We start from the raw sequence: 25,406 nt of genomic DNA on the forward strand, positions 1-25,406 counted from the left end.
TGATATGGAAGTGGAGAAAATTTATTCACCTTCAGAGACACATGCAGAAATTGAAATAAATGAAGTAGAAGGAAGAAAGGATGAGGAAGTTACAAACAAGTTACAGTATGGGGACCCAGCTTCATGGCCCAGATGTGATGACAGTGTGCGGCAAATTCTCGTGGAACATGGACCCGAACAAGTTCATGAATTTCCCTTTCTTAAGGATAGAAATAAAAGAAAATGTTCTGCTCAGCATTACAAGAGGAAACTCATTAATGGGGAAGAAATTCATCAAAACTGGTTACAATATTCAGTGTCAAAGGACTCTATGTTTTGCTTTTGCTGCAAGTTGTTTAGAAATCAAGCAATTGGTACAACACTTACTGCAAATGGTTCGAAGGACTGGGAAAATATATCTTCAATTCTCTCTTCACAAGAAAGAAGTACAGAACATTTGGAATGTTTTCAAAATTGGAAAGAACTTGAATTATGATTGAAAAAAAAGAAAAACTATCAATGAAGAAAATTTACGTGTGATCAAGGAAGAAGAAGAATATTGGCAACAAATATTAGAGCATCTGATTGCTTTAGTGAGAGTTCTCGGTGTGCAAAATTTAGCATTCTGCAGCCGCGGTAGAAATGAAAATTTATACACTCCAGGTAATGGAAACTTTTTAAAATTTGTTGAATGCCTAGCTTTGTTTCATCCAGTCATGAAGGAGCATCTATGTAAAAATAACTGATCATGAAACATAGGTTCATTACTTAGGAAAAAATATGCAGAATGAACTGATTCAAATCCTAGCAAATGCCATTAAAAAGAAAATTGTAGAAGCTGCCCATTCTGCAAAATACTTTTCAATAATACTGGACTGTACACCAGATGTGAGTCATGTTGAACAAATGACGATCATTCATTTTGTGGATATGGAAAAGTCTTCAGATGAAGATAATGTTGAAGTGCTCATAAAGGAACATTTTTGGGGTTTCACACCACTGAAGGAGACGACTGGAGCATTTATGACTGAAACTATTCTACAAGAGCTTGAAACAATGTCATTATCTGTTGAAAACTTACGTGGCCAAGGCTATGATAATGGGAGTAATATGAAGGGTAAAGACAATGGTGTGCAAAGGAGAATGATGGAAATCAATCCTAGGGCCTTTTTCGTTCCTTGCAGTGCGCATTCTCTGAATTTGGTTGTCAATGATGCTGCTAGACGCTGTTTGGAGGCAAGCAGTTTCTTTGACCTGGTGCAGCGTGTTTATGTGTTTTTCTCAGGCTCAACACGCTGTTGGGAGATTGACTCGCCATGTGAATTCTCTAACTGTGAAACCACTTAGTCAGACAAGATGGGAGAGTCGCATTGATGCTTTGAAGACTCTTCGCTATGAACTTGGAAACATTTATGATGCCCTAATTGAAATTTCTGATGATACTACCTTTACTGGATCATCTGGCAATACGGCACGTTCAGATGCAGAAGCTCTTGCAAATGGCCTTTCCAAGTTCAAATTTGTGACTTCACTCATTTTGTGGTATAATATCCTTTTCGAGATTAACCTCACTAGTAAGCAGCTTCAGGAAAAGAACTTGAACATACATTCTGCTATTCAAAAACTGCAGCAAACTAAAAATATTCTGGAGGAATTCAGAAGTGATGAAGGGTTCGAAAGAACACTGGTAGATTCTCTCGAGCTTGCTGAAGAAATAGACTTTCCGACAGAATTTGAACCAGATTCAGTTCGCATCCAGCAAAAAACAGCAGTTTTTGTATGAAGGATGAGACACACCCATTCAGAACCCAAAACAAAGGTTCAAAGTGAATTTCTACTTCGCAGTCCTTGATACTGCTATTCACTCGGTTGACGAAAGATTTCAACAGATGCAGCAACTAGAGTCAGTATTTGGCCTTCTATATGAGATCCACAACTTGCAAAAGAAAACAGCAAGAGAATTTTGTATAAAACTGGAGTCGGCATTGACGCATGAAAATTCAAAAGACATTGATGCTACAGATTTGTGTAGTGAGCTTCAGGCTTTTTCAAGACGACTTAAGAAACATTCCACTCCTGAAGAAGTACTGAAGTTTGTGAAAATAAACTCACAGACAGTTTTCCAAACATTTTTATAGCTCTACGCATTCTTTTAACTTTGCCAGTTTCCGTAGCTAGTGGGGAACGTAGCTTCTCAAAGTTATTGATAAAAACATATCTGCGTTCAACAATGGTGCAAGAGAGACTTGTTGGACTTGTCACAATGTCAATAGAGCATGAAATAGCTGGAAGACTGGATCTAAAAGAACTAGTGACTGAATTTTCAAAACTTAAAGCAAGAAAAGTCATGTTTTAAGAGCACAGAGTGGTTTTTTTTTTCGGAGTGTTTTGTAAATACAGGTTAAAGTTCATTGAAGAGAGTTTTCTTATTTCTTTCTATATTGGATGTGGTGATAATGGCAGTTAAAGCAGGATAGTAGTGTAATGGATGATTTTGGATTTGTAATAATACAAATTATTTACATTTTTAATGCATTTTTATTTGAAATCGGACTGAAATATCATCTAGCTGTCGTGTACAAATCTATTCTGAAAATTTCGTGTCTCTATTTTATCTGATCTCAGAAACACTGGTTGGACAGAGGGACAGACAAACCGAATAATTAAGCTTCTGTTTTAAAAAAAAAAAAACATTAAAAGGAAAAAAAGAGGCAAAATTTTTCCCAGTTTACCAAAAACCTCAGCCTAGATCTGCCCTTGGAGTTTGGGGATGGGGGGCAGGTTAGCGATTGCCTGGTTCGCTAGGGCACTAGTTGCTGGCAGCTAGTCTAGGGCCACCCCTGCTTGCACCACAGGGCTAAAAATAGCAGCAAAGAGGTTCCTGTTCAGGCTGGAGCCCAGCTCGGATACCCTCCCGCCTAAGATGCGCACAGCTCAGCAGTTAACTTTAAGCCATTTTTACATTCCCCTGATTTGAGGATGGGTCTAAACCCCAGTGTCAAGCAAAACAGTGTTGCCACTGAAATTGACTTTGGGGGGGGGGGGTGTCAGGATTTCAGACCATCTATCATAGACTGCCCCAACACTGAGCTACCACTCACTGCTTGAACACAACCAATATTCATCAGTTGATCAGGTGTATTCATTTCAGGCTCTTACCCTGCAAGTTCTTTTGCGTGAATGCAACAGTCTGTCCATGGGACACGTTACAGAATTAAGGCATTAGGTGTGGTTTTATTACACACAGGGATGAACAAAGATGCAGAGGTACTTGGTGCAGTATTGTTCTATACAGACTAGTTATGATGATTATAGAGAGCAATAAGATATTAGATCACCGATGGTTAGAAAACTGTTGCGTATTGAAAATATATTGTCCCTTCCCCCCAATTATCAATTTCCCCCCAAATGAAGCCTATTTAAACTACTACATCATTTGAAGACAGAAAATTAGGCACTATGTTCACAGGCTTTATCTCTGTAAATATTTGGAGTGCTATAAATACTGTGCAATACAGAACCACATTCAGAATATTCATATTCAGCTTACTGTTCTGTTGCCATGAAAATTAATATATTTTTAACATTTAATTTCTGGTTTCATATTAACTGATTTGCCAAGATTCCTTTTCAAAGACAACAGAATATTTGTATTTGAGACATCTTAGTCTATTAGCATTCTGCATAGAAAGCTACAGCACAGAGTAAGGCCTGAAAACTCAATGAAAAAAGCAAAGACACTAGTATTCTAGAAAGTTGTATGCCCCCAGCAGGACTTATCATAATCAGACAGGCCATAAGTCTAACTCTGATTGCTTCTTCTTTTCTTTTTTGGGGGGTGGAGGAGGGGAGGAGGACAGAGGTGTGAGAATGAAGGTCTGAATTCAGCCTTCTTACTCATCTTGTGATTCACAAAAATTCTGCTGCCTTCCAAAACTTGCAGCGCTTATCCGCTTCTTGTCCATGGCTGTATAAATGAATTCAAAGAGGGGGGTATTTTGACCCAAAAAAATGGACAGAATTGCAAAATATTGTTGAGAGAGGATGATCGTGTGATTAAGGGACTGGGGCTGGAAACTGGGTGATCTAGTTTCCATTCCTAGCTCTGCCACGGACATGCTATGCCTTGGGTAAGTTAAGTTGGTCTGGTTGAAGCTTTTTCAAAAGGTTTTTAGATTTCAAACCTGCTCTACATTTAACCAATTTGTGCCTCACATTCCTGTACAATGGGTTATAATACTTCACTGCCATATGGGGTGTTGTGTTAATTAATGAACATAAAAGCATTTTGAGATCCATGTAAGATGCCAATATTATTTTAGGAATACTACTATCTCATCTGAATTTGGAGTTTAATTCTAACATATAAATTATAACTGACCTTTGAAGGACTAACTTGGACTATTAAGACCCCTCACTTCTTTAGCCAGTAGGATACGATCTGTCTTCACATGTTTTTAAAGACAAAGGGCCAAATTCTGCTTTCATTTACACTGGCACAATCCAAGAAGAGCTAGATGAATGCACACTCAGATGACAATATACACACACCTTTGGCCTGTTAAGGCACTTATCTATGACTGGGGTCTCAGCTTGCACAAGGTATAGGTCTATTGACTGATCAATGCACAGTTGTGGCTCTATTCTCCTGCCACAGAATACAAATAATTTCCATTCATCGACTATGATTCCCATCATTTTGTAGTTTCTTCTGTGAGAATACGCCTCACAGTGTAAGCTGCTAATAGAGAATTTGGCAATAAGAGTACATCAGGTATATATTATAGCTGGGATTTCATGATTTTAACATCAAAATTCTGATTAGGCTGTGAGAAATGCAAATAGGTTGTATTCTGTATCTTGAATTTCCATGGGTTGAGAAATGGAAAGCCCATCTATTGGTATTGCCTGATTCACCAAAAAAAGAAGTCTGTGACATTTATCTCTTAATATAAAGGACGTGCCTGTGAATTGTATTAAAACAGGATAGCAATATATATGCAATAGAACTGATCCTCTTATTAACAAAATGTGAATGGACAACCAGTGATTGAATAAAACACTAAGCCTCCCCACAGATAACTCATCTCCAATAAATATTCCTCAGATGATGAAGAGTCCTGGACAAAGCTTTCAATATCTTTCACTTATTTTCAAACAATTCTAAATATTGTCAAGATGAGTACAGTAGAACTTCAGAGTTACGAACACCTCGGGGATGGAGGTTGTTCATAACTGAACAAAATGTTGTGTTTTTTTCTTTCAGAAATTTACAACTGAACCTTGACTTAATACAGCTTTGAAACTTTACTATGCAGAAGAAAAATGCTGCTTTTAACCATCTTAATTTAAATGAAACAAGCACAGAAACAGTTTCCTTACCTTCTCTAATCTTTTTTTAAACTTTTCCTTTTTTTTTTAGTAGTTTACATTTAACACAGTACTGTATTAGTTTTTTTACCACTCCGTCTCTGCTGCTGCCTGATTGTATACTTCCAGTTCCAAATGTGGTGTGTGGTTGTCTAGTGAGTTTGCAACTCTGGTGTTCGTAACTCTGAGATTCTACTGTAATATTATTTAGCAGTCACTGTTGCCCTGGAGTTTCAGCCAAACACTGATGATTGAGTTAGTAAAATGGTCAAATACAATTTTGCATGTTTCTGTGGCAGAAATTGCCAGTAAAAAATTTACATTTGTGGGCCAAATTCTTTGCTAGTGTAAATGAGTGACATGCCATTGAAGTCAATGCACCTTTATATACTGGCACACAAATTAGCCCTTGCTCCATTGGTTGTGGGTAGCTTATGCTGTGTGTGCAACTCATCTAGATTCATTTCCTAAGATGTACATGTTTTGTGTATGTTGTGTACTTTAAAATAATGTAAATATCTGAACTCAGAGGCCCCAAAATAATATCACACCCTTCCAGAGTATATCTTTCTTCCTAAAGGATCCCAAGTTACTTTACAAACTACATATATTAAGGGATCACTTAATTCAGCACTGAAATGCAGCTACCTCTAGATTGATCACAGCAGCTGTTTAACTACTCACTGAAACACTGGGTTTGTTTACAACTTCGCTCACAATCAGAGCTATGTGCAAAGCTCAATGAGGCACAGTAAATAAAGTAGTTTCACACAGACAGGGATGAAGAGCTTCCAGAACAGAAAAAATTAAATTATCTTTCTTCTGAAGAACACCTCACTGCACTGCTCTGAAAAACTTAATGAACATTTCCAATTAAAAACATGCTGTGAAACAACTACTTTCTACCACAAAAAAAACCCCAAAACAAAACATGCTAGAAATGGTGAAACTACAGCCTCACAGCTCTTTTAATGCAGCATGCGTGGTTTAAACCACACTGGGGTAGAAGTGGCGTCTCAGAGCTGGGAAATATATTGGAATTATTTCCATGGTCATCCTAAAAACAACATACTCGAAATAGTGCTAACTTTGGTGAAATATGTTCTCATCTAGAGCATGAATGTGCAGGCTTCTTCCCTCTGCTCCCAAATAAATGTTTGAAAATTAATATAAATGATATTATTTGTATTACTGTAGCACTTAGGAGATCAAGGCCCTGTTGTGCAAGGTGCTGTATCAACAGAACAGAAAGATGGTCCCTGCCGCAATAATTCCTTAGTTTTCCTAAGCACTGACAGCCTTAACTTGAGCCAGAGACAGTATGGGCAAAAGCTGTGCGAGCTTTTCCACGTAGTCCTGCCTCATGCATGCTGCTCAACCCTGACTTGCAGCAATCATCCAGGTCCTGGGCCTCTTTTGTGCCAGCACTGAGGATCTTCTCCGAGTGAGTGGTTTTATCAAATGGATATGTGGGAATGGGATGAAAGTTCCAAACTTACTTTTCATTGGTTACCCTAATCAGGTTTTGAACAGCTTTCCAGAATTAAAAGGCGAGATGTGCTGTAACTCACTCTTGTTTATTTACAGGCGCTCCCGCCGATCTGCTGGGCACTTCCCAAACAGAAAAGAAGTCACCGTCTCCTCACAAACGCACATAGGGTTGGCGGAAGGGGTATATATAGGGAAGCATATATGATTGTTATGTTCAATAAATATAGACATAGACATGTAAATGATCCCAAACCTACTCCTCAAGGTTGACATTATCAGCAAGTTTCCCTGAGGGCATCAGGACTCTTCAGAAGGGATTTGAATGAGGAAAGGGTAGAGGCCTTGGGCATTAGTTCTGGGAGGGAATTGAATGCAGAAGAGGTAGTGTGAAAGAAAAAATGGAAGGTGTGAGAAGCCGATAAATGGGTGGATGAGGCTAGCATTATTGATGGAGTAGACCATGATGGAGAAAGAAACAAGGGTGCCACTTCCTAATTATCCAGAGTTACACATGTCTTTGAAAGTGATAACATGAATCTTAAATGGTGTGTGGAGAAGGAGACTCTATTAGTGGGATTCAAAGGGGGCAGGGGAGAAAGGGGAGCAGGCCAAGATCAAAATAACAGGCAAGACAGATCATTTTAGAAGCAATGTTCTATATGGATGGGGGGGGGGTGAGACAAAGTGGGTGTCATGGGGGCCAGAGAGGAGGAGGTTATAGGAAAAAAATCAAGATTTGAGGGCTTGGATGAGAGCTCTCACTCCAGGGATAAAAGGATGATGCATTTTAGAAGTATTGAAGAGGAAGTGGCGGCAAAATTTGGACATGGCTTAGATATGGGGGTGGGGATAGGGATAAGCTAAAAAATGGCCCACGGTTTACAGACTTAAGTGATGGAGAGCATTGTGGTGTTTCAATGGTAGTAGAGGAAGGAATAGTGGAAAGGGAAGATAAGGAGTTTGTTTTGGGCAATATTAGGCTTATCTTTGTGGCAGGATATCAAGGAAGAGATGTGAGAGAAACAGGTCAAGATGTGGGATTGGATTGTTGGAGACAAATTGGGTGTGGAGAGATATATGTAAATGAGCTCTCAGTGGGAAGCCTTGATTTATGTTGCCAAAAGCAGCAGAGAGGTCAAGGATGAAGATAGAACAGAGATTCCACTACCTTTGCCCCCTTTTCAAACCATTTTGAGTCAGCCTGCAGTAACTGGCAGCCATTAATGTGCTCCTTGGTGTAATAGAGCGAACATGAAAGATTATGTATACCATTCAGAAAATCCAGTTTTCTTGAAATGCTGAGAGATTTTTGCATCCGTTGCAGAACGGACCAAAGAACCACTATGAAATGAACAATCTCAGCAAGGAAAGAGATGCAGGATTGTATTTCTAAACATGTTGGCCAGTATCAAATATCAGTATCATAAGCAGCCTCTGAGGAGATCAAATAGTAACAGAAAACAAAATGGGTACTTCCAAGCTGTGGGAGAAGGAGGAATAAACTGTGGTCTTGAAGTAAGACTGCCATTTTGGAACAATTTTACTGACCATGTTTTTTCCCCAAAAGTACTGTTCCCTAAAACAAAATATGTAGACAATATATATTTTGGTATATGTCTAGCTTGCAAGTGTGCAGTTCAAGATCTGTGCATGCGTAAGGGTGTGAGAGCTTTAAAAATCCACCATTGCAGCAGGGAAATGCTGTTCAGCCAAAACCCATGACATTCCCAGAAACAACACATCTGAGAATCAGGATGACAGCATAGCATTTTGGTGCATCAGAGGTTATAGGGACATCTTTGTGTTCCAGTGGGTGATTCCAGTCCAGAGCTGCTTTGTAATGCCAATATTCATTTGGATGACTTGCAACAGATCAGCGGGATATATAAAACAAATGCATGCTATTCATAAAAACACTACCATTTCAGATGGTATCTACGTATAAAAATAAATTTAAACATTTTTAAAATGTAAAGCTTAGTTCATAATGGGAAGCCTCGCAGTAATAAATAATAATTTGCATTTTAATAGCACCTTTCATCCAAGGATCATAAAGTGCTTTACAAACACCCATCTGAGGTGAGTGAAGTATTATTATCCACACTGTGCAAAGGAGGAAACTCAGGCACAGAGATGATCAGTAACTCAACATGGGTCCAATTCAGCAAAGCTGCCCCATTCAGCAGAGCACTTAAGCAAGTGCTTAACTTTAGCTTAATTTGACTGTGACATAAGCACATGCCTAGAGTGCTCTAATGAACAGTAATAAAAAGGTCACATTGAGCTTGTCTATGTTAAGATTTTTCTCTTTTGCTAGAATGATGATGTATCAATCAATGTTTCTACATGTATGGGATACAAGCATTAAGGGCCAAGTTCTTGTTCTATTGAAGACAATTGGAATTTGGCAACTGATGTCAGTGGGACCAGGCATTGGCAATTACGCTTATCAATGCCACAGAGAGCAGAGGTCAATAAAATGTGCCTCAACATTTGGCACTGTAATGTTGTAGAATTCTTCGGAACTTAATGACGTTGTGTCTTTAAGAGCTGTTTATTGCTTTGAATGGGTTTCCATTTGAAATGTACACCTTGGACTTTTAAACCCTAATGTACATATTGTCCGTGTGGAAACAAAAAGCAGAAGTTCCTTAGTTTGATTGGATAATGAAACATTAAAAATAGGTGTTTTTAAACCATTAAACCTATATTAAAAATCATATTACAGATCTCTCTGCAACCTGCGTTTTTTAACCACATGAAAGTAAATTGATCACTATCCCATTCCAATTGTTACAGTGAAAATATGCAATTCTTGCTGAATTATTTTTTCAAACACATGCATGGTGGAGTAGGTTTATTTGATTTCATTGCATGGACTGTATGCAACATGTTTTACTGCTGTTTATTTATATAACAGATGTTGTGGTGGATTTTCTCTCTTCCATGGCTCATAACAAAGAAGATCTCTTAAGCTATGCTTCATGAGAAGAGAAATGATAAACCCATGCTCAGAGTGAAAGCTGCAACCTACAGAGTGTGTCTGAGTAATATGACACTATATTTTCCACCTATTCCATTTTTTGTTCGTTGGAACAAAGACTGATTACAAAAGGAAAATATGTATTATAATCACATACACAGATATTGTATTAATATATTTACAGATTACAATATACCTATGGGTTTGATTCTATTCTTATAAAGTCTCAAAAATAAAAAAAGTTATAAATCAGGAATAACTCCAATGAAGTTACATTGGTATAAAAATGGTGTGAGATCGAAATTGGGTCCTTTTATATATTTCTATACAATACATGCTGTATTACACACTATATAGCCCAGGAAAATTATGTTTTATGTAATTGGTAGTAGGGAGGAGGAAAAAAATCATTTGCCCTGAGATATTACTTTAAGAATAGAGGACAGATGTCTAGTTACCAAAGCAGACTTGTAAAAAAATTAATCACTTGCTTCATGCAGGTTAGCTGGTATTTTGCAGGTAGGTTAGTATGGTTCATAAAGAAGCATCTGGCTTTTGGTCGAGCTTTTTAATTTTAACTGTTTCATTTCAGCTTATGGGTGCTGGTCAACATGCAATAATCTGACAAGTCTGGAGCAGATTTATTCATTTGTAACTTTGGTGCATGATTTCTAAATTGAAATTAATATTGCAAGCAAATAAGTCATAAATTGTTGGCCTGCATTCACAAAGCCTTGGCTCACTCATCTAATAAACAGGACTGAAAGTGTACCTCCATTTTAATGTCATTGAGCCCAATTCTCCACTGAGACAGAAGTCCAATTCACTACATAAACATTAAAATAACTAAAGCCTAGATCCAGTAATCACTTAAGCATATGCTTAACTTTAAGCATGTGACTAGACCTATTGACTTCAGTGAAGCTACCTTTGTACTTAAAAGTAAGCACATACTTAGGTGCTTTGCTGGACTGAGGCTAAAGGGCTCTGTTCTCTATGAGGGAATAATCTGCATAGGAAACCACGGAAGGGTTTGTCTACACTTACAGAGCTTCAGCGGAGCAGCTGTGCCATTAAAGCACTTAGTGAAGACGCTACCTATGCCAATGGGAGAACTTCTCCTGTCGGGGTAGGTACTTCTCTTCCCCAAAGGGTGATAGCTATGTCAACCGGAGAAGCCCTCCCATCAGCATAGCCTGTCTATACCAGGGGTTAGCTTGATATAACTATGTCGCTCAGGGGGGTGGATTTTCCAGAGTGAGGTAGTTATACTGATATAAATCGGTAGTGTAGACCAAGCCTAAATTTCAACATAGAGAACATCCTAGGAATTCTTCTATCAGGGGAAATGGAATGCAGAAGCCTGGATTCCCACTCCCTTGATCAGAAGATCTCCAGAGATCAACACTGATTCAAGGAGATCCACAGGCACTTCCATGCAGACGCTCCTTACCTCTCTTCTGCCACTCAGGACCATCAACTCCCATGGCTACCTGGACACTATGCTGGTGCAGTACTCTCAGGGATTCCTTTCACACTGACTGCAAAAATGGGGGAGTAAGGTTCCTTGTGCCCTACCCTTCTCTGTCCAGAAGTCATGCACTATCTGGTCCAAAGCATTTATTTGTTACTTCGAGACACATCCTGGTGTGTCCAGTACCCATGTAATGAGGCATTTATATACTGATATTACTGAGTGCTCAGGTACTTCTAATTTGTTTTTTTCCTCTCACTAGAGGATAACAGGTGCATTAAGAACTGGATCAGTAAAGACTCATTCTAGGGATCTGTGCTAGGAAATTAAAGGCAGTAAAAGCTACCCAGATTGGATTTTCTAGGATCTCCCAGCCTTCAGTCCCATGGTGCAGAATTAGGGCTTGTTTCTTTTGTAGAATCTGGCCACAAACATTTGAGGCCAATTCTCCAATGCTTACTGAGGCTGACTAACAGTAAGTGTATTCAAGCTGTGTGAAGCTTGCAGAACTGGAGCCTTCTAAATTAGCAAGTCTGATCATAAACATTTCTAACCAGGCATTTCCAACTGTAGGGTGCCTAATAGCATAGATTTATTGAAAATGCTACAGAGTAAATACTGTGTACATGCAGGGACCACTTTTCAACATTAATATCTCAGACATCTGAATAATTTTCTCAAAAGACAGAAATCTATTAGGCCATGCAATTAACTGCTTGTCAATTTTTATTTTTAAATTATAGCTGTTTTGGACTCCTATGAGTGCAAATAAATCCTCAGAGACCTGACTCGTTGTCATCTCTGTCGACTTCTCTCTTGTTTAATTTAAGATGGACTATTTCTTTTTAATACAGTTTTAAAAAGTGAGAGAGAAAAAAATACCATGCTCATGGGCTGTGTCTGACAGCTCTCAGCCAAGACTGAATTTATAAAACTGAATTAGCAACAATGAATTCTGTAGGAGTATCTGCAGTACAGTCTGACCAGAAGCACTACAAACACCTTGCTAATCTGCTGCAACTCAGGGTATGTCCACACTACAGGATTAATCCGAATTTAGATAATTCGAATTTGGGAAACAGGTTGTATAAATTCGATTGTGCGCGGCCACACTAAGCACCTTAATTCGGTTTTAAACCACATTAATTCGGTGGTGTGCGGCCACACTACCCCATTAACTTAAACACAGTAATTCGGTGGTGTGCGTCCACACTAACCCTAATTCGAATTAACAAAATCGATTTAGGCTCTACTCCGTTCGTCGAGGTGGAGTACAGAAATCGATTTAAAGGGCCCTTTAATTCGAATTAACTAGCTCTGTAGTGTGGACGGGTGAAGGGTTAATTCGGATTAAGGCAGCTAAATCCGAATTAAAGTCCTAGTGTAGACCAGGCCTCAGGTAGCCATTTCCCTAGCACGGAGCTGTAAAGAGTCAGTTGGTCCATTTTAGTCAGACTTTATTTCTTGTATGTCTCATTTTCTGCCATCATAACAACCAAGACACAACTCGGTCAACCAGAACTACCCTTTCTTCGGTGTTGTGGGGTGGGCAGAGAGATTTTTCCCTATTGAAGATAAGCTTTGCTGTGAACTCAATGCTTGCGAGCAAAGAGCACATCATCTTACAGGCAACAGAAGAATATCTGTCCATAGACACAGGCCGTAAGTCAAGAAGTGTCCTATAATGATGAGCAGATGGCTGAAAGGTAAGGAAAGGGCTGGAGTAGGGAGCTGCTACTTAATGGTACCCTATAAGCATCAGTCAGAGCAGAGATATTTTGAACTACACTGTAAAATAATGATAGATCATCCTATCATATGGTGCTCAAAAAACCCCATTCACTCTGCACACAATACCCACAACTGAAAAGATCAGTGTGAGGAACCATATGTTATACAATGTGGAATCATTATCCACTGATATAAAGGAGCAGAAGAATTTAATTTTTGGTATTTGGTCATGGTTGTAAAAAAGTATAGTAATACTGATCTAAGTATTTGTCAGGAGAAAAAGAACGATTACCTTTTTGTTCTGCTTTTCCTTGCTTTTCTTTGTTTTATAAAGATTTCCTCTGCACTCTTTTTAGACGGTTAGGCTGTATACAGAATGCACCAAAATTGATCAGACAATAGAAGCAGACAGACCAGGTTCTGCAAATTGGTAGACATAGATTCCTTCCCTGCTTCCCTTCTACATCCAACCATGATGGAAAATATCCATTAAAATGTATGTAAGTAGCGTGAAAGCAGTGTTGGCACTGTCCACATCACATCTATCATCACCAAAGGACAAGTAGAAGATTATCCACAGATCATGAAGAATTCTGTGATATTCCCTGTTGAATCCCTCATCTCAAAAGTCAGCCAAAAAGGAAAACAGGGAAGGGTTGAGAAGGAGGGAAGTTGAGAGCAGATATCCCCATTAACTAGTGAAGAGTATAATTTCTAGAGACAGTGAAGGTGAAACAACGGAGGACATTCTATATCAGTTTGACAGTTTTTCTTCCCTCCTCCCTAAAATAAATACTTTTCAGTTTACTTTGAGTGGTCTTCTAGTGTATTTGATAAAGGCTGTTCCAAAACAGACTCATTCCTAACGTAGGCAAAAACCAAATATAAGCCCCTGGTCAGCATGTGTTACATGTCCCTTTCTATGTCCAATCCAGAGAGGATTATTATTAATAATTATTTGTATTACTGTAGTACATAAAAGTCCCAATCATGGACCAGGACTTGGTTGTGCTAGGTGCTGCTAACACAGAACAAAAAGATGGTCCTAGCACCACACAACAAATGGACAGAGACAGACAGAGGAATGCACAGAAACGGAGCTTGGCTCTTGAGCTGAAGCTGTAGTGACTCAGGCTGATAGCTCTGGTGGTTCAATCCCTGGTGTCAGCCAAAACAGTGACCATTAAACACCCTCCACACCCAACACCATCATCCTGCTGTATTGTCCTTTCCTAGTGGAAATAAAATGTGAATCATAGACAAGAGGTTTGTTAAATCCCTCCAGTCAGAATGGTCAGTTGATTATCTTTGCTACCACTAGGGCCTCTTTAGCAGTAGGAGTATGTGCTGCAGCGTGTCAGTTTGAGCATAGGCAAAAGATATTTTTAAGAGAGACTTGAACGCATCACCAGACAACTGGCAATTGTGGTTCCCACTTGAAATGGGCTGTTGTTCCAAACTACAGAGGTCTGTCCCCAAAACCCTATCCTTAAGGTGGGGATAAAGTAGCACTTCACATTGTCAGAAAATCTTGACCGGCTGATACACGGATACAGATAATTACTTTCCTCTGGAGATGCCCTTCCAGGGAGGATAGCAGCCACTGATGTAGCTATGCTTATGTAGTAATCTTGTGGGAGCAATTTTATGTGAAGTAACCAAAGAGAGCCCTCTTGCCACAACACCCCCCCCAAAAAAGACCCCTATTTAATGGTGAAAAGCTTTCAACAAGTTCTCCCCCATTTGTTAGATTTATGGAAGCAATAAGCAGCCATAAAACATCTGCCAGATCATTCTACATTTCAGTTTTGATTATCTGTCTGCTAGTTTGAGGAGAGCTTTAACTATGCAGATGCAAGAAGTGTGAAAGCCATTCAGCTTAGATTTATTCTTGAGTAGTACCGGCTGTCTAAAATGGGGCTATAAAATCTAGACTCCCTGTCTGGTTTGTTGTATGGCTTTGTGCTATTAATTGCAATTTGGCTAACAGGTGCTTGCTGCCGTCTTTACATTCTTACCATAAAAAAGGATTATATTTCTATCTGGATGAAAGGGTGGTGCTTGCTTTTAAGCAGAAGTTTAAAAAGGCACATAGATGTAGTTCATCGTTTCCCAATAAAATTGGGAATCACTGCTAACTAACAAAAAGTGGCCTTTTCTCTTGTTTGAGAGGAAGGGAGGAAAACAATTTAACATGGTTGTTTGCATATCCACTCCGCTTCACCAAGTGTCAGATGGTCATGAGTTAGACCCACTATGGACTTACTCCCATGGACCTCTCTAGTTCCTTTGACTCACCCAGTAATGAGTCCTTTCTGTATCTTCAAACAAGCACATCAAGGTTGGGCCCCAATCCAGAAAAGTATCTAAGCACACATTTAACTTTGATTTAAATTAGACTGGTCACATGCTTAAAGTTAAGCACATGCTTAAGAGCGGGGATGAATCAGAGCCTTGGTGTGAGAGCTTTGTCTGCAGCTCCTTTTCCTGGAACAACATTCGTGAAACTTGCCAGCTCATTAACTCTTCATCTCTTTTCAAATATCATCTGAAAACGTCTCTTTTTTGCCTTAGCCTATATGTCTTCATTTCTCTCTCCCTCTGACATTGTTGATTTAACTTTGCAACTCTATTCCCTAATGCTGTAAAGCATTTGAAATACAGTTGTGTGAAAAACACTCTACAAAAAAAAAAAATGGAGGTGTAAAAGCCTGATCCAAATACGTTAGTGACTGTTCGAGTAGGCACTGCCTCATAAAGTTAAAACAATATGATGTTAGCTACTGGCTAAGCGTGAGACAAAGTTCATAAGAATTCTTGAGACCTGAAGGCATCTAGACAGCCCTGCAGTCGGAGTTTGGTCCCTGAAGTCTTCGAGCCATTTATTTAATTGGTTATGTAATCCTTGAATATTTTGGATGAAAAGGCTAACACTCTACAAGTGTGAAAATGGACAGCAACCAGTTAAAGAAGGTCACATGGCTATATTTTCAAAAGTATTTAGGTGCCTAAAGATGCAGATAGATGCCTAGTGGGATTTCCAAAAGTGCTTAAGCACCAATAGATTTCGATGAGAGTTAGTAGCCTCACCTGGATAGGCACCTTTGGAAATCCCACTAGGGGCTTAAATACCTTTGGAAATCTGGCCCAAAGTGCATAGATTAGATGTAAAAGGGACCATTTAACATCCAGAATGTCCACCACAAAGCAGTACCATCCAGCTTGTGTGTGGAAAGTGTATTTGAATGGAAATCATTTTGGTTAGTGGCATAAAATAGTAGGCAAGGACATTTTATGGCTATAAAATGAGGGAGTTGAGCGCACTCAGCTACTCACAGGATTAGATGAAATTTTGCTTTGACACACACCCTGTGTAACCACAGTAATTTCAGTGGGGTTGCATGGGGAGTGGAATTGAGAAAAATATGCTTCCAATATTAATGTGTTTTCAAGTGATATACGAATTCTAACACCAAGTTTCCCTATCTTAAAAAACAAACGAAAACTACTTTTCTTCCCTGGCCATACACCTACCTCAAATTGCTGCTGATATTGCAGAAAATTCCTTACATTCTTTACATATAAGCATTCAGGTAATAAATAAGATTTTGAACGCAGATCTTAACCTATTCCATTTTGTTTGAATATTTTCTTTTACTGCTCAGTCCAGTCCATTATGGGAGTAGCTAAATGTTTTAATTAAACATTCTTGAGTATTTGGATTTTATCTCTCATAGATACACCACACCCTGGTTGTAAAAATGCCATCAGAAGCAGCCAAAATACTTTTCTTTCACTAAAGAGGAGTTGTTAATTAGAATAACTATATACCGGCTACCTTGCAAATACCTTACATTTATAATCTAGGGCCTTTCCTCCCCATGACTATATACACTTTACAAATAGCTTTCCTCCCCTCAAAGTGCTACACAAGCAGTATTCATTAGATTACTGACCTGCAGATGAAATGCCACCACCTCCAGGTAGAATGCAGCAGCCATTTTATACAACACTAGACAATCATGTTTAGAATGAAGAATGAGAAATATCTCTAACTGGGAAAAGTTTTTAGACTCTTCAAATGTGTCAGATTCATTGTTGGTGTAACCTCAGCTAGAATTTGGCCAGAACTATCTAATGAATTTGTCTTAGGGTTTTCTATAATGCCCATCACAAATTATTTCTCAGGAAACTCCAGGGTTAATACCTTAACTCTTGCAAAAAGTGAAACATTATCATTAAGAACCATGTGTTCAGGGCCTGGATTTTGCTTCTCAAGTGGTCAGGTTCTCAATTTTCAACCCTCATCTGAAATATGGCACCTCCAGCAGCACCATATGCCCCCATCACTGGCTGGGGCATTGATGCAGTACTGACTCAGAGGGGAGAATACTACCTATTAAACACTAAAGGCAATTATGACTAGTAGCATATTTCTATGAGCCAAAGTATAAAAACCCTTGCCAACCATTACCTCATCGCCACTGACTAACCAGCACCTTTGATTTGCCAGTGTTCTGAAGCATTATTAGCTTGCTGGGTGTGTCAGCTCATCCTGCTCTCCCAACATTTAGAAATCAAGACTGATGATAGCTCTGGGCTGCCGTGGCAGCTCCACACCCAAGCAGGTAGAGAGCAAATATGCAGGAGTGGAACACTGCATTAGGAACGCTGGTAGGTGAGCATCGCTATATGCAATTTTAAATGCAAAAGAAAAAATCATCATAGGTAAATGCATGGAGGAGGGTGCAGCCATCAACGTGGGGAAAATCCATCCTACCTGCAGGAATCCCTAGTAAGCAGGCTCTATATGGATGATGCAAGGGGGCTGGGAGGCGAACAACATCCTCCCGTCTGGGGGCCAGAGCCCAGGACTGCAACCCTATGGCACAGAATAGCAACTACAGCCCTTCTATACCACTTGATTGGGTGTTGGGGGATAGTGGACCAGTGTAAACATGACTCTTGTAGCCCCTCCCCATTCTGACCCATTGCTTGATGACCATGTCCACGGCATGCAGTGGGAGGGGGGGTAAGCACCTATTGTGCAGCAGCTTTGCCTGCATTCCCATCATGTAGCCCCATTGTAAGGCTTAAATGGTGCAGCCCTCTGTAGCATGGATGAATTTCACCTGCCTCGAGGAGCCAGAGGATCCATGAGAAAATTAGGCTTACACCCTGCAGAGCCCGTCACCTCTGTGAGGGGAGCCTGCCTTCCTTCCACGCTCTCTCCTGACAGTGAGCATGTTTCCCTCAAGAGCCGTTGGCTCCCAACTGCAGCTGAGCATTTTCCTCTCCTCCAGGAGGAGTGAATACTAGGGGGAGGGAGCTAATGCGGACTGGAAAAGAGTTAAACACTGGCTGGCTAGAGAAGAGTAACCTCCATGGCAATTTGCCACAGAGTTTAACCTCCTATATTTGAGGACCATGCCACACACAGCGGTTGCTCCCTGGCTCTACTTCCCCTGTGGCCTAACACACCCTGCAAATGTCTCCAATGCGTGGGGGAAGCATCTTTGGGTCTTTTCTAGTGCATTTTCTCCTCTGTGTTGCTGAAGGAAAGGGAAGGGAATATTTTTTTAAAAGTTTAAAATGAACCCTCCAAAAGTAACAGCAACAGATAAATGCAGCTACCAGAGCAGGAAAATTGGAAGCAGAGCATACAGGGGAAATAGTGGAGGTCAGCAGAATTTCATAACACAATCAAAAACGCTACACTGGATCAGAGCAAAAAGCCTGAACCAAAACCCCAGATCAAAACACCCCTGCCCTCCGGTAGAGCATGGATTCAGATCTGAACTTTGCAACTCTGGTCTGTCCTCAGCTCATCAGACAGTCCCCTTACGCAGAGGGCCTTATTGCAGAAATCAATGCTCTCACTTCTCACGCTCGGGCATTCTACATTATCTCTCCTTTTATATAGTTTACTTTTAAAAAAATCCAAACACAGATACAAGTCTGGTCCAAGCCAGGTAAACTAAGGCTCACCATATTCCTGAGTGGATGACACTGTAAAAGTTGGGATGGATGAAGAGAGGGTTAATCTGGGAAAACTCTTCTCTGTCCATGTAGCTGGGGCAGTCCACTCCTGCCTTCTATTGCCTGTGTCTCCCTGTGCCATTTATTTGAGTTTCGTCCACCAATACCCTTGCAATCCTGTGTAACAGTCTATTTACAACAGCCCCCATGCTTCCAGCCCTCACCTCAGGACCTGAGAAGACCAGAGGTCTCCCGTCCCCAAGGCTTCTGTGAGACTGTGCTCAGCTAGCTCTGTTTCTTTCTCTCCCCTGGCACTGCCTTCCTGTGTCGCTCTATCAGTTTTGAGCTGATGAGCTAATTGGCTTGTTAGCCCACCGAGCTCACCAGCCTGATTAGCTAATTACCTTTAATTACCCCAATCAGCTTTCCCTGGGGAAACTAATGGGTGTCAGAGTGATCAGAGTGCAGGCTCGCCTGTTAACTCCCTGCACTCTGCCACTGTCCCCTTTGGAAATGTGGGGGTTGTGGTGAGAGGGGCGTAGCACTTAATCTCCCTATTATAACAGAAGGATTGAAAAATAGACTCATCTTTATCAAACCAACAGATCAAGCTGGGTACTTACTCCTTGTTAAATTCTTTCCTCTTCCTTTCTTTGCCACTTGTCTGCCCCCTTCGTTTTCCCCTTCCTTCCTTCCTTTCTGCCGTCCTCTCTATTCAGAGGCAGTGTACTTCATTCCCTGCATACTGGAGCAGGAGATTATAGGGGAAGTGCCTGGACACATGTAACCCAATTAAATGTTGGCAGCGTATTCAGTGTTTCCACTACGCGAGTTGGAAATTTTTAAATGTCAAGTTGACCACTGTGAATTGATGCTTCCCATCTACATTTCTCTGCATCAAGCAGCTAATAGAGTATGTATTCATTGTCATCAAGTGCCACAAATCTCAATTTAAGACCATTCACAAACATTCAGCTAAAATTCTTCATCTTTCAGCAGGTCTCTCCCATAACCCCATGTCACCAATGACTTTTGGCAGAAACAAACAACAAACTAGGACTCTGCAGACTCTCACTCACTCTCTCCTTAGCTATCTCACTAAATATATACAGCATTCCTCCACTGAGTATCATTTCGATCTTGTATAATTCCTTCAAATAATGTGTTAGATAATAGATTTTAAAGCAGATAAACACATACTGACTTTGTGTGCACAGACTCTACATGGTCTGAAGCCATCCAGCAATACAGCTGGTCTTTTGAAAGGATGTTACTCCCAGAACAAACTTTGTAGCTTCAAGGCAACCATTTTCTGTATTGATCCAAACTCTGCTGGCCTTACTCACATTAGCAGACTTCAGTGGGACACTATCGTGGGAGTAAGGGGAATAAGGTGTGAGCCTTTATAAGCAGAATTCATTACAGGTAGAATCAAAACACAAACAGAACTGCCCTGATACAGTAGAACCTCAGAGTTACGAACACCAGAGTTATGAACTGACTGATCAGCCACACACTGGAACTAGAAGTATGCAATCAGGCAGCAGCAGACAGGGTAAAAAGGACAAATACAGTACAGTACTGTGTTAAACGTAAACTACTAAAAAAAAGGGGGGGGGAGGGGAGGAGTTTAAAAAATGATTTGACAAGGTAATAAACTGTTTCTGTGCTTGTTTCATTTAAATTAAGATAGTTAAAAGCAGCATTTTTCTTCTGCATAGTAAAATTTCAAAGCTGTATTAAGTCAATGTTCAGTTGTAAACCTTTGAAAGAACCACCACAACATTTTGTTCATAGTTACGGACATTTCAGAGTTATGAACACCTCGGGAATAGAGGTTGTTCGTAACTCTGAGAATCTACTATACTTTAAAATATGTTTGGGGGCAGAGGGGGAGGGAGGGAAGGAAGGAGAGTCACTTATCTGATCCTTTAAACATTTCTTACTAGAAGAAACCCTGCTCGTTGTCATTCTGTGTAGCAAAATGCACCATAATTTTAAAAATGTCTATGAAAGAGTTTTCACTGAATTAGTTCTCAGTGCAACTCAGCAAAATATTATGAGGGCTTAATCTTGCTCGTCTTGTTACTGAGAGAAGTCCCATTAAAATGAATGAGATTACTCACGTGAGCAAAACAAAGAGGATTCAGTTTATGACACTATTTACTTAAATACTGAAGATTTAGAAACTAAAAAGTTTAGTAGAACCCAGGATACTAGATTCGGAGCTCAGATATATGCCACGGTGAATATTTAAATTCTAATCAAATATTTGTTAAGCTGGGAATTAGTGCACAGATATAAGATACACATTTATTTGTATCTTCTTATTCAATATGATGCAACAGTAGAAAGGAAAGGAAGAAAACAATCATATACAGAGGCCTTGTTTTTTTACAGCCAGTCTATGGAGTTAAAGGTATATATGATGCTGCTTGTGGTCTTTAAAGATCTCCTGGCACTTTTTATTTTGGCAAAGGAAGGGGGTGCTAGCCCCAGTGTGCCAGGATAAACAAACATCCTTGCCATTACAAATATCAATACCTGCACAACAGGATGTCCCCCAGCAGATGCCTTCACAGCCCCTCGACTCCCCTCCGTCTCATAATGAGCTCTGTGATGGGATTTGGGCTGCTCTTCAATCCGAAGTTCATAAGGTCCTGAGTGAGATGGCAACTGCCAGTCAAGGGCAGGCAGGGATGGGCTATAATGGAAGAGAAAGTGTATTAAATATTAACATCAAGTAGACTATCACAGACCACAAGAATCTGGTTCTATTACTTTAGAGACCATGTTTAGCAGTTCATCCTTCACCATCTTACATTTAAAATTTCATCAATATGGATGTCATGACATAAGTAATTTAAAAGGCAATGGTTATTTTATGAAGATTTATGAGTAAAGCATAATTGATGGGCCAGATGCTATCAGATTTGTAAACAAAATGGAAAAAATTTTAAGCATGGTTTAAAAACGCTTTAATGTATTGATCATTGAATCAAAGGACAAAGGTGGATACAAAGGAATTTAAAGAGTGGTTCTAGTCTGAAAATGACTATTAACTTGGCATTGTGGAAGTTCTACATTTAATGTATCTCACTGACTAGATCAAATCTGCTTCATTTACAAGAAAAAAATATTCCCCACCGCAACTTCCAAGCCTGAAAACTCATGTTGGATTCTCAAAATTAAGCAGGGTTCTTTCTGGCTGATATTTCATCAACAATGTAGATCTTCAAGCAGAACTTAATTAAGAATTACATTGATGATGATATACAAGCCAGAATAGAATCCAACTCAGTCTCCCAGTTCTATATTGACTCTGCAATTATAACAGAAGTAAAAATAGTAAAGACATATTATTGTCACTAAACAATCAGACATGACTGAATACAACAATAAGAAGCTGCAGGTTTTACAGAGCCACTTTCAGAGAACCACACTTTAAAATAATGTCAGGGGAGAGCATTACTGAAAGAAATGTACTGTTTATGTCACAAAATAAAACCATTGGTTACAACTGTCTTTGATAGGCTCTGGCTTGCTGTAACTTTATTGGTCTTAAAATTAAAGCTAGCCACAGCCTTCTGATAGAAATAATAAGTTTTAGGTTTACTTCATAATCTTTCAAAACCCTGGAATTGGTAAAGTCTCTTAATAGAATGACCTTCAAACATACCTTCTATTCAAATAGTATTCAAATAGTACAACAAATTTAAAATAGACAGTTACATATTATACTTTGCATTTATATAGCGCCTTACCATATCTGGGCTCGATCATGCACCATACAAGTCAGTGGAAGTTTTTCCATTAACTTGAACAGGAACAGGAGTGGGATCAAGCCCCAGATGAGAATCTCAATTTGATTTACAGAAGCACTTACTCCCATTGTACAGATGGGAAAGCCAAGACAGAGAGAGGCTAACTTGCCCAAGTTCATATAAGGAGGAGTGACCTGAAGAAGAGCCATGTGTAAGCTCGAAAGCTTCTCTCTCTCACCAACAGAAGTTGGTCCAGTAAAAGATATTACCTCACCTCCCTGGTCTCTGTATGAAGGAGTGTCATTTGGAATTAGCCAGTCCCCTGCTCTGACCACTACAATGCCATTGTCGGAAGACAGGATACTGGGCTAAATGGACCTTTGGTCTGACCCAGTATAGCCATTCTTAGGCTACAGCCAGGATTTGAGGAGAGTGAACTAGTGCTGTGAATGGGACAGTTCGAAGTTCTGACACTTGCATTAGATAATCCACCAGAGATACCCTCTGTCTATGGTTGGCTTATTTTACAAAAAGACATGTTGAGATGGGCATACAGCAGAGACAAGCCAATGATGAATGATCAAATGTGTACCAGTCATTTAAAATGTTATAACACATAGACAGTGTTCCATACACTCCAAGACATTATACCAGTTAACTATGAGCATCCCCTAAACAACCCTGTCAGGCTCTGCTGCTTGCTTCGTCAGCTGGAGGCCTTTGACATGAACACAGCTCCATGGCATCCAGCAAAGATGAGAACAAAATATTTTTTAAAAAATATTTCCAATACAATAACTTAAGGAATTAAAACCGTGAGGACTTTATGCTGGGGGCATGCAATGCATTTTCCTTCTTTTCAATTCACCTTCTTTCACAGAAATTAGTTGTCTTAAAGGAGGCCACAGGCACAAGAGAGGTTCCCTATTGAATGCACATAGTGTACAAGCAAGCACCTTTTCAATCTGAGGCAGAAAATTACATCTCAGAGTTCTGCTGGCTCCACAAACCTGTCAAGACTCCTATCGTTTGTGTCACCACTAAAACCTTTTGACAGACAGAAGCCCAATATCCTCCTCCCCTTGTCTGTTATTTAGGACCTGACACTTTACAGAAATACATTTGCTTACTTGAGCCACTGCAAATAGTCCCATTGACTCAACACATAAAGTTAAGCCCAGTCACAAGTCTTTCCGTGATTGGGGCCTTAGTCTAGATATGTGATAAAAGCTAATTGCTTTTTAATTTTTATTCAGTACCTTTTTACCAGCACATTTAATTTGTAACTGGGAGCACGTGTATGTAATTATAGGCCGGGCTGCTAGCACCGTATTGCACAACACTTCCCATTATAAGATCTTATTTTCAGTTGGTTTCAACTTTGCCAAATGTTAACCATTTAGGCTGAGATTTTCCAAGCTGGGTGTCTCCTCAGACTGAGTTTTTTGGAAAATGTCATAATCAAAATGATTCAGCCATTTCTGAGAATTAAGCTACGGGAAAAAATGCTGGTTTGCACATGTTACACATTTTTGGTGACCTTTACTTTGAACAGCTCTAACATCACCATGCTTTGGAGCAGGAACGGCCAAGTTATAAACTTTCCAAAAAAATCACACTTCAGAAGAGACTTATTAGCTTAATAGCTAAAATCTCCAAAGATTCCATTGTCACTAGGTATGCTCAACATAAGAATTGCCATACTGGGTCAGACCAAAGGTCCATCTAGCCCAGTATCCGTCTTCTGACAGTGGCCAATGGCAGGTGCCCCAGAGGGAATGAACAGAACTGGTAATCATCAAGTGATCCATCTCCTGTCGCCCATTCCCAGCTTCTGACAAACAGAGGCTAGGGACACCATCCCTGCCTATCCTTGCTAATAGCCATTGATGGACCTATCCTTCATGAATTTATCTAGTTCTTTTTTGAACCATGTTATAGTCTTATAGATCTTCCCACCCGACAGGTTCCTAGAGCCCAGGCTCCAGCCCAAGCCCAGATGTCTACACAGCAATGAAACAGCCCCGCAGCCTAAGCCCCGCAAGCCCATGTCAGCTGGTATGGGCCAGCTTCACGTTTTTCTTTCCTGTATAGACATACTCTCACATTCCCAGTGCTGACCAGAATGCATATGCCATCCCCATAGAGCAACTGAGCATACGCCATACCCTCATAGCTCCCACCTGCGTCTGGACTGTACATGCACCATCCTCACATAGTGGCTAAACGTGCTCCAGCCCTGGTCTACAGGGTCAAAGGTGGCTACAGACCCAAGAGGGGAGGGGTACAGAAACTGAGAGCAGGGAGCCCGTCTCTTCTGTCCTCTCAATGACCCTCCACGCTGCCTGAGTTCCAGCATGGGGAAAAGGAAGTTGCCTGAATCAAATGCAAAGCAGACAAGAGACAGACGGGGGAAGGAAAAGGAGTAGATTGGGAAAAGGAGTGGTGAAACTGGTACTGGCATGGGTGGGAGAAGACTGGGATAAGGAGCAGGGGAGGATACTGATGGGGTCAGACTGAGATCCCTGGAGGGGAGATTAGGACTGGCTGGGCAAGGAGACTGGGGGAATGGAGACTGGGATTAGGCAAAGAAAATGGGACTGGGATAAGGAGCGGGGGGAAGAGGGGAGAGAAG

The 25,406-nt window shown here is 40.2% G+C and overlaps 1 protein-coding gene across 2 annotated transcripts in view; it reads right to left on the minus strand.

Annotated features, from left to right (window-relative positions):
• NFATC1 (nuclear factor of activated T cells 1) overlaps window positions 1-25,406 on the minus strand; it is a 147,347-nt gene that overhangs the window by 99,501 nt on the left and 22,440 nt on the right. For both annotated transcript variants that reach the window (XM_024206820.2, XM_024206821.2), the window contains exon 3: window positions 21,552-21,711. In XM_024206820.2, coding sequence (XP_024062588.2) covers window positions 21,552-21,711 — 160 coding nt within the window. The remainder of the gene's footprint in view (window positions 1-21,551; window positions 21,712-25,406) is intronic.

The sequence above is a fragment of the Terrapene carolina genome, unplaced genomic scaffold, assembly GCF_002925995.2.
Source record: "Terrapene carolina triunguis isolate 2854851 unplaced genomic scaffold, T_m_triunguis-2.0 Scaffold58, whole genome shotgun sequence".
In the NCBI taxonomy this organism is placed as follows: Eukaryota; Metazoa; Chordata; order Testudines; family Emydidae; genus Terrapene; species Terrapene triunguis.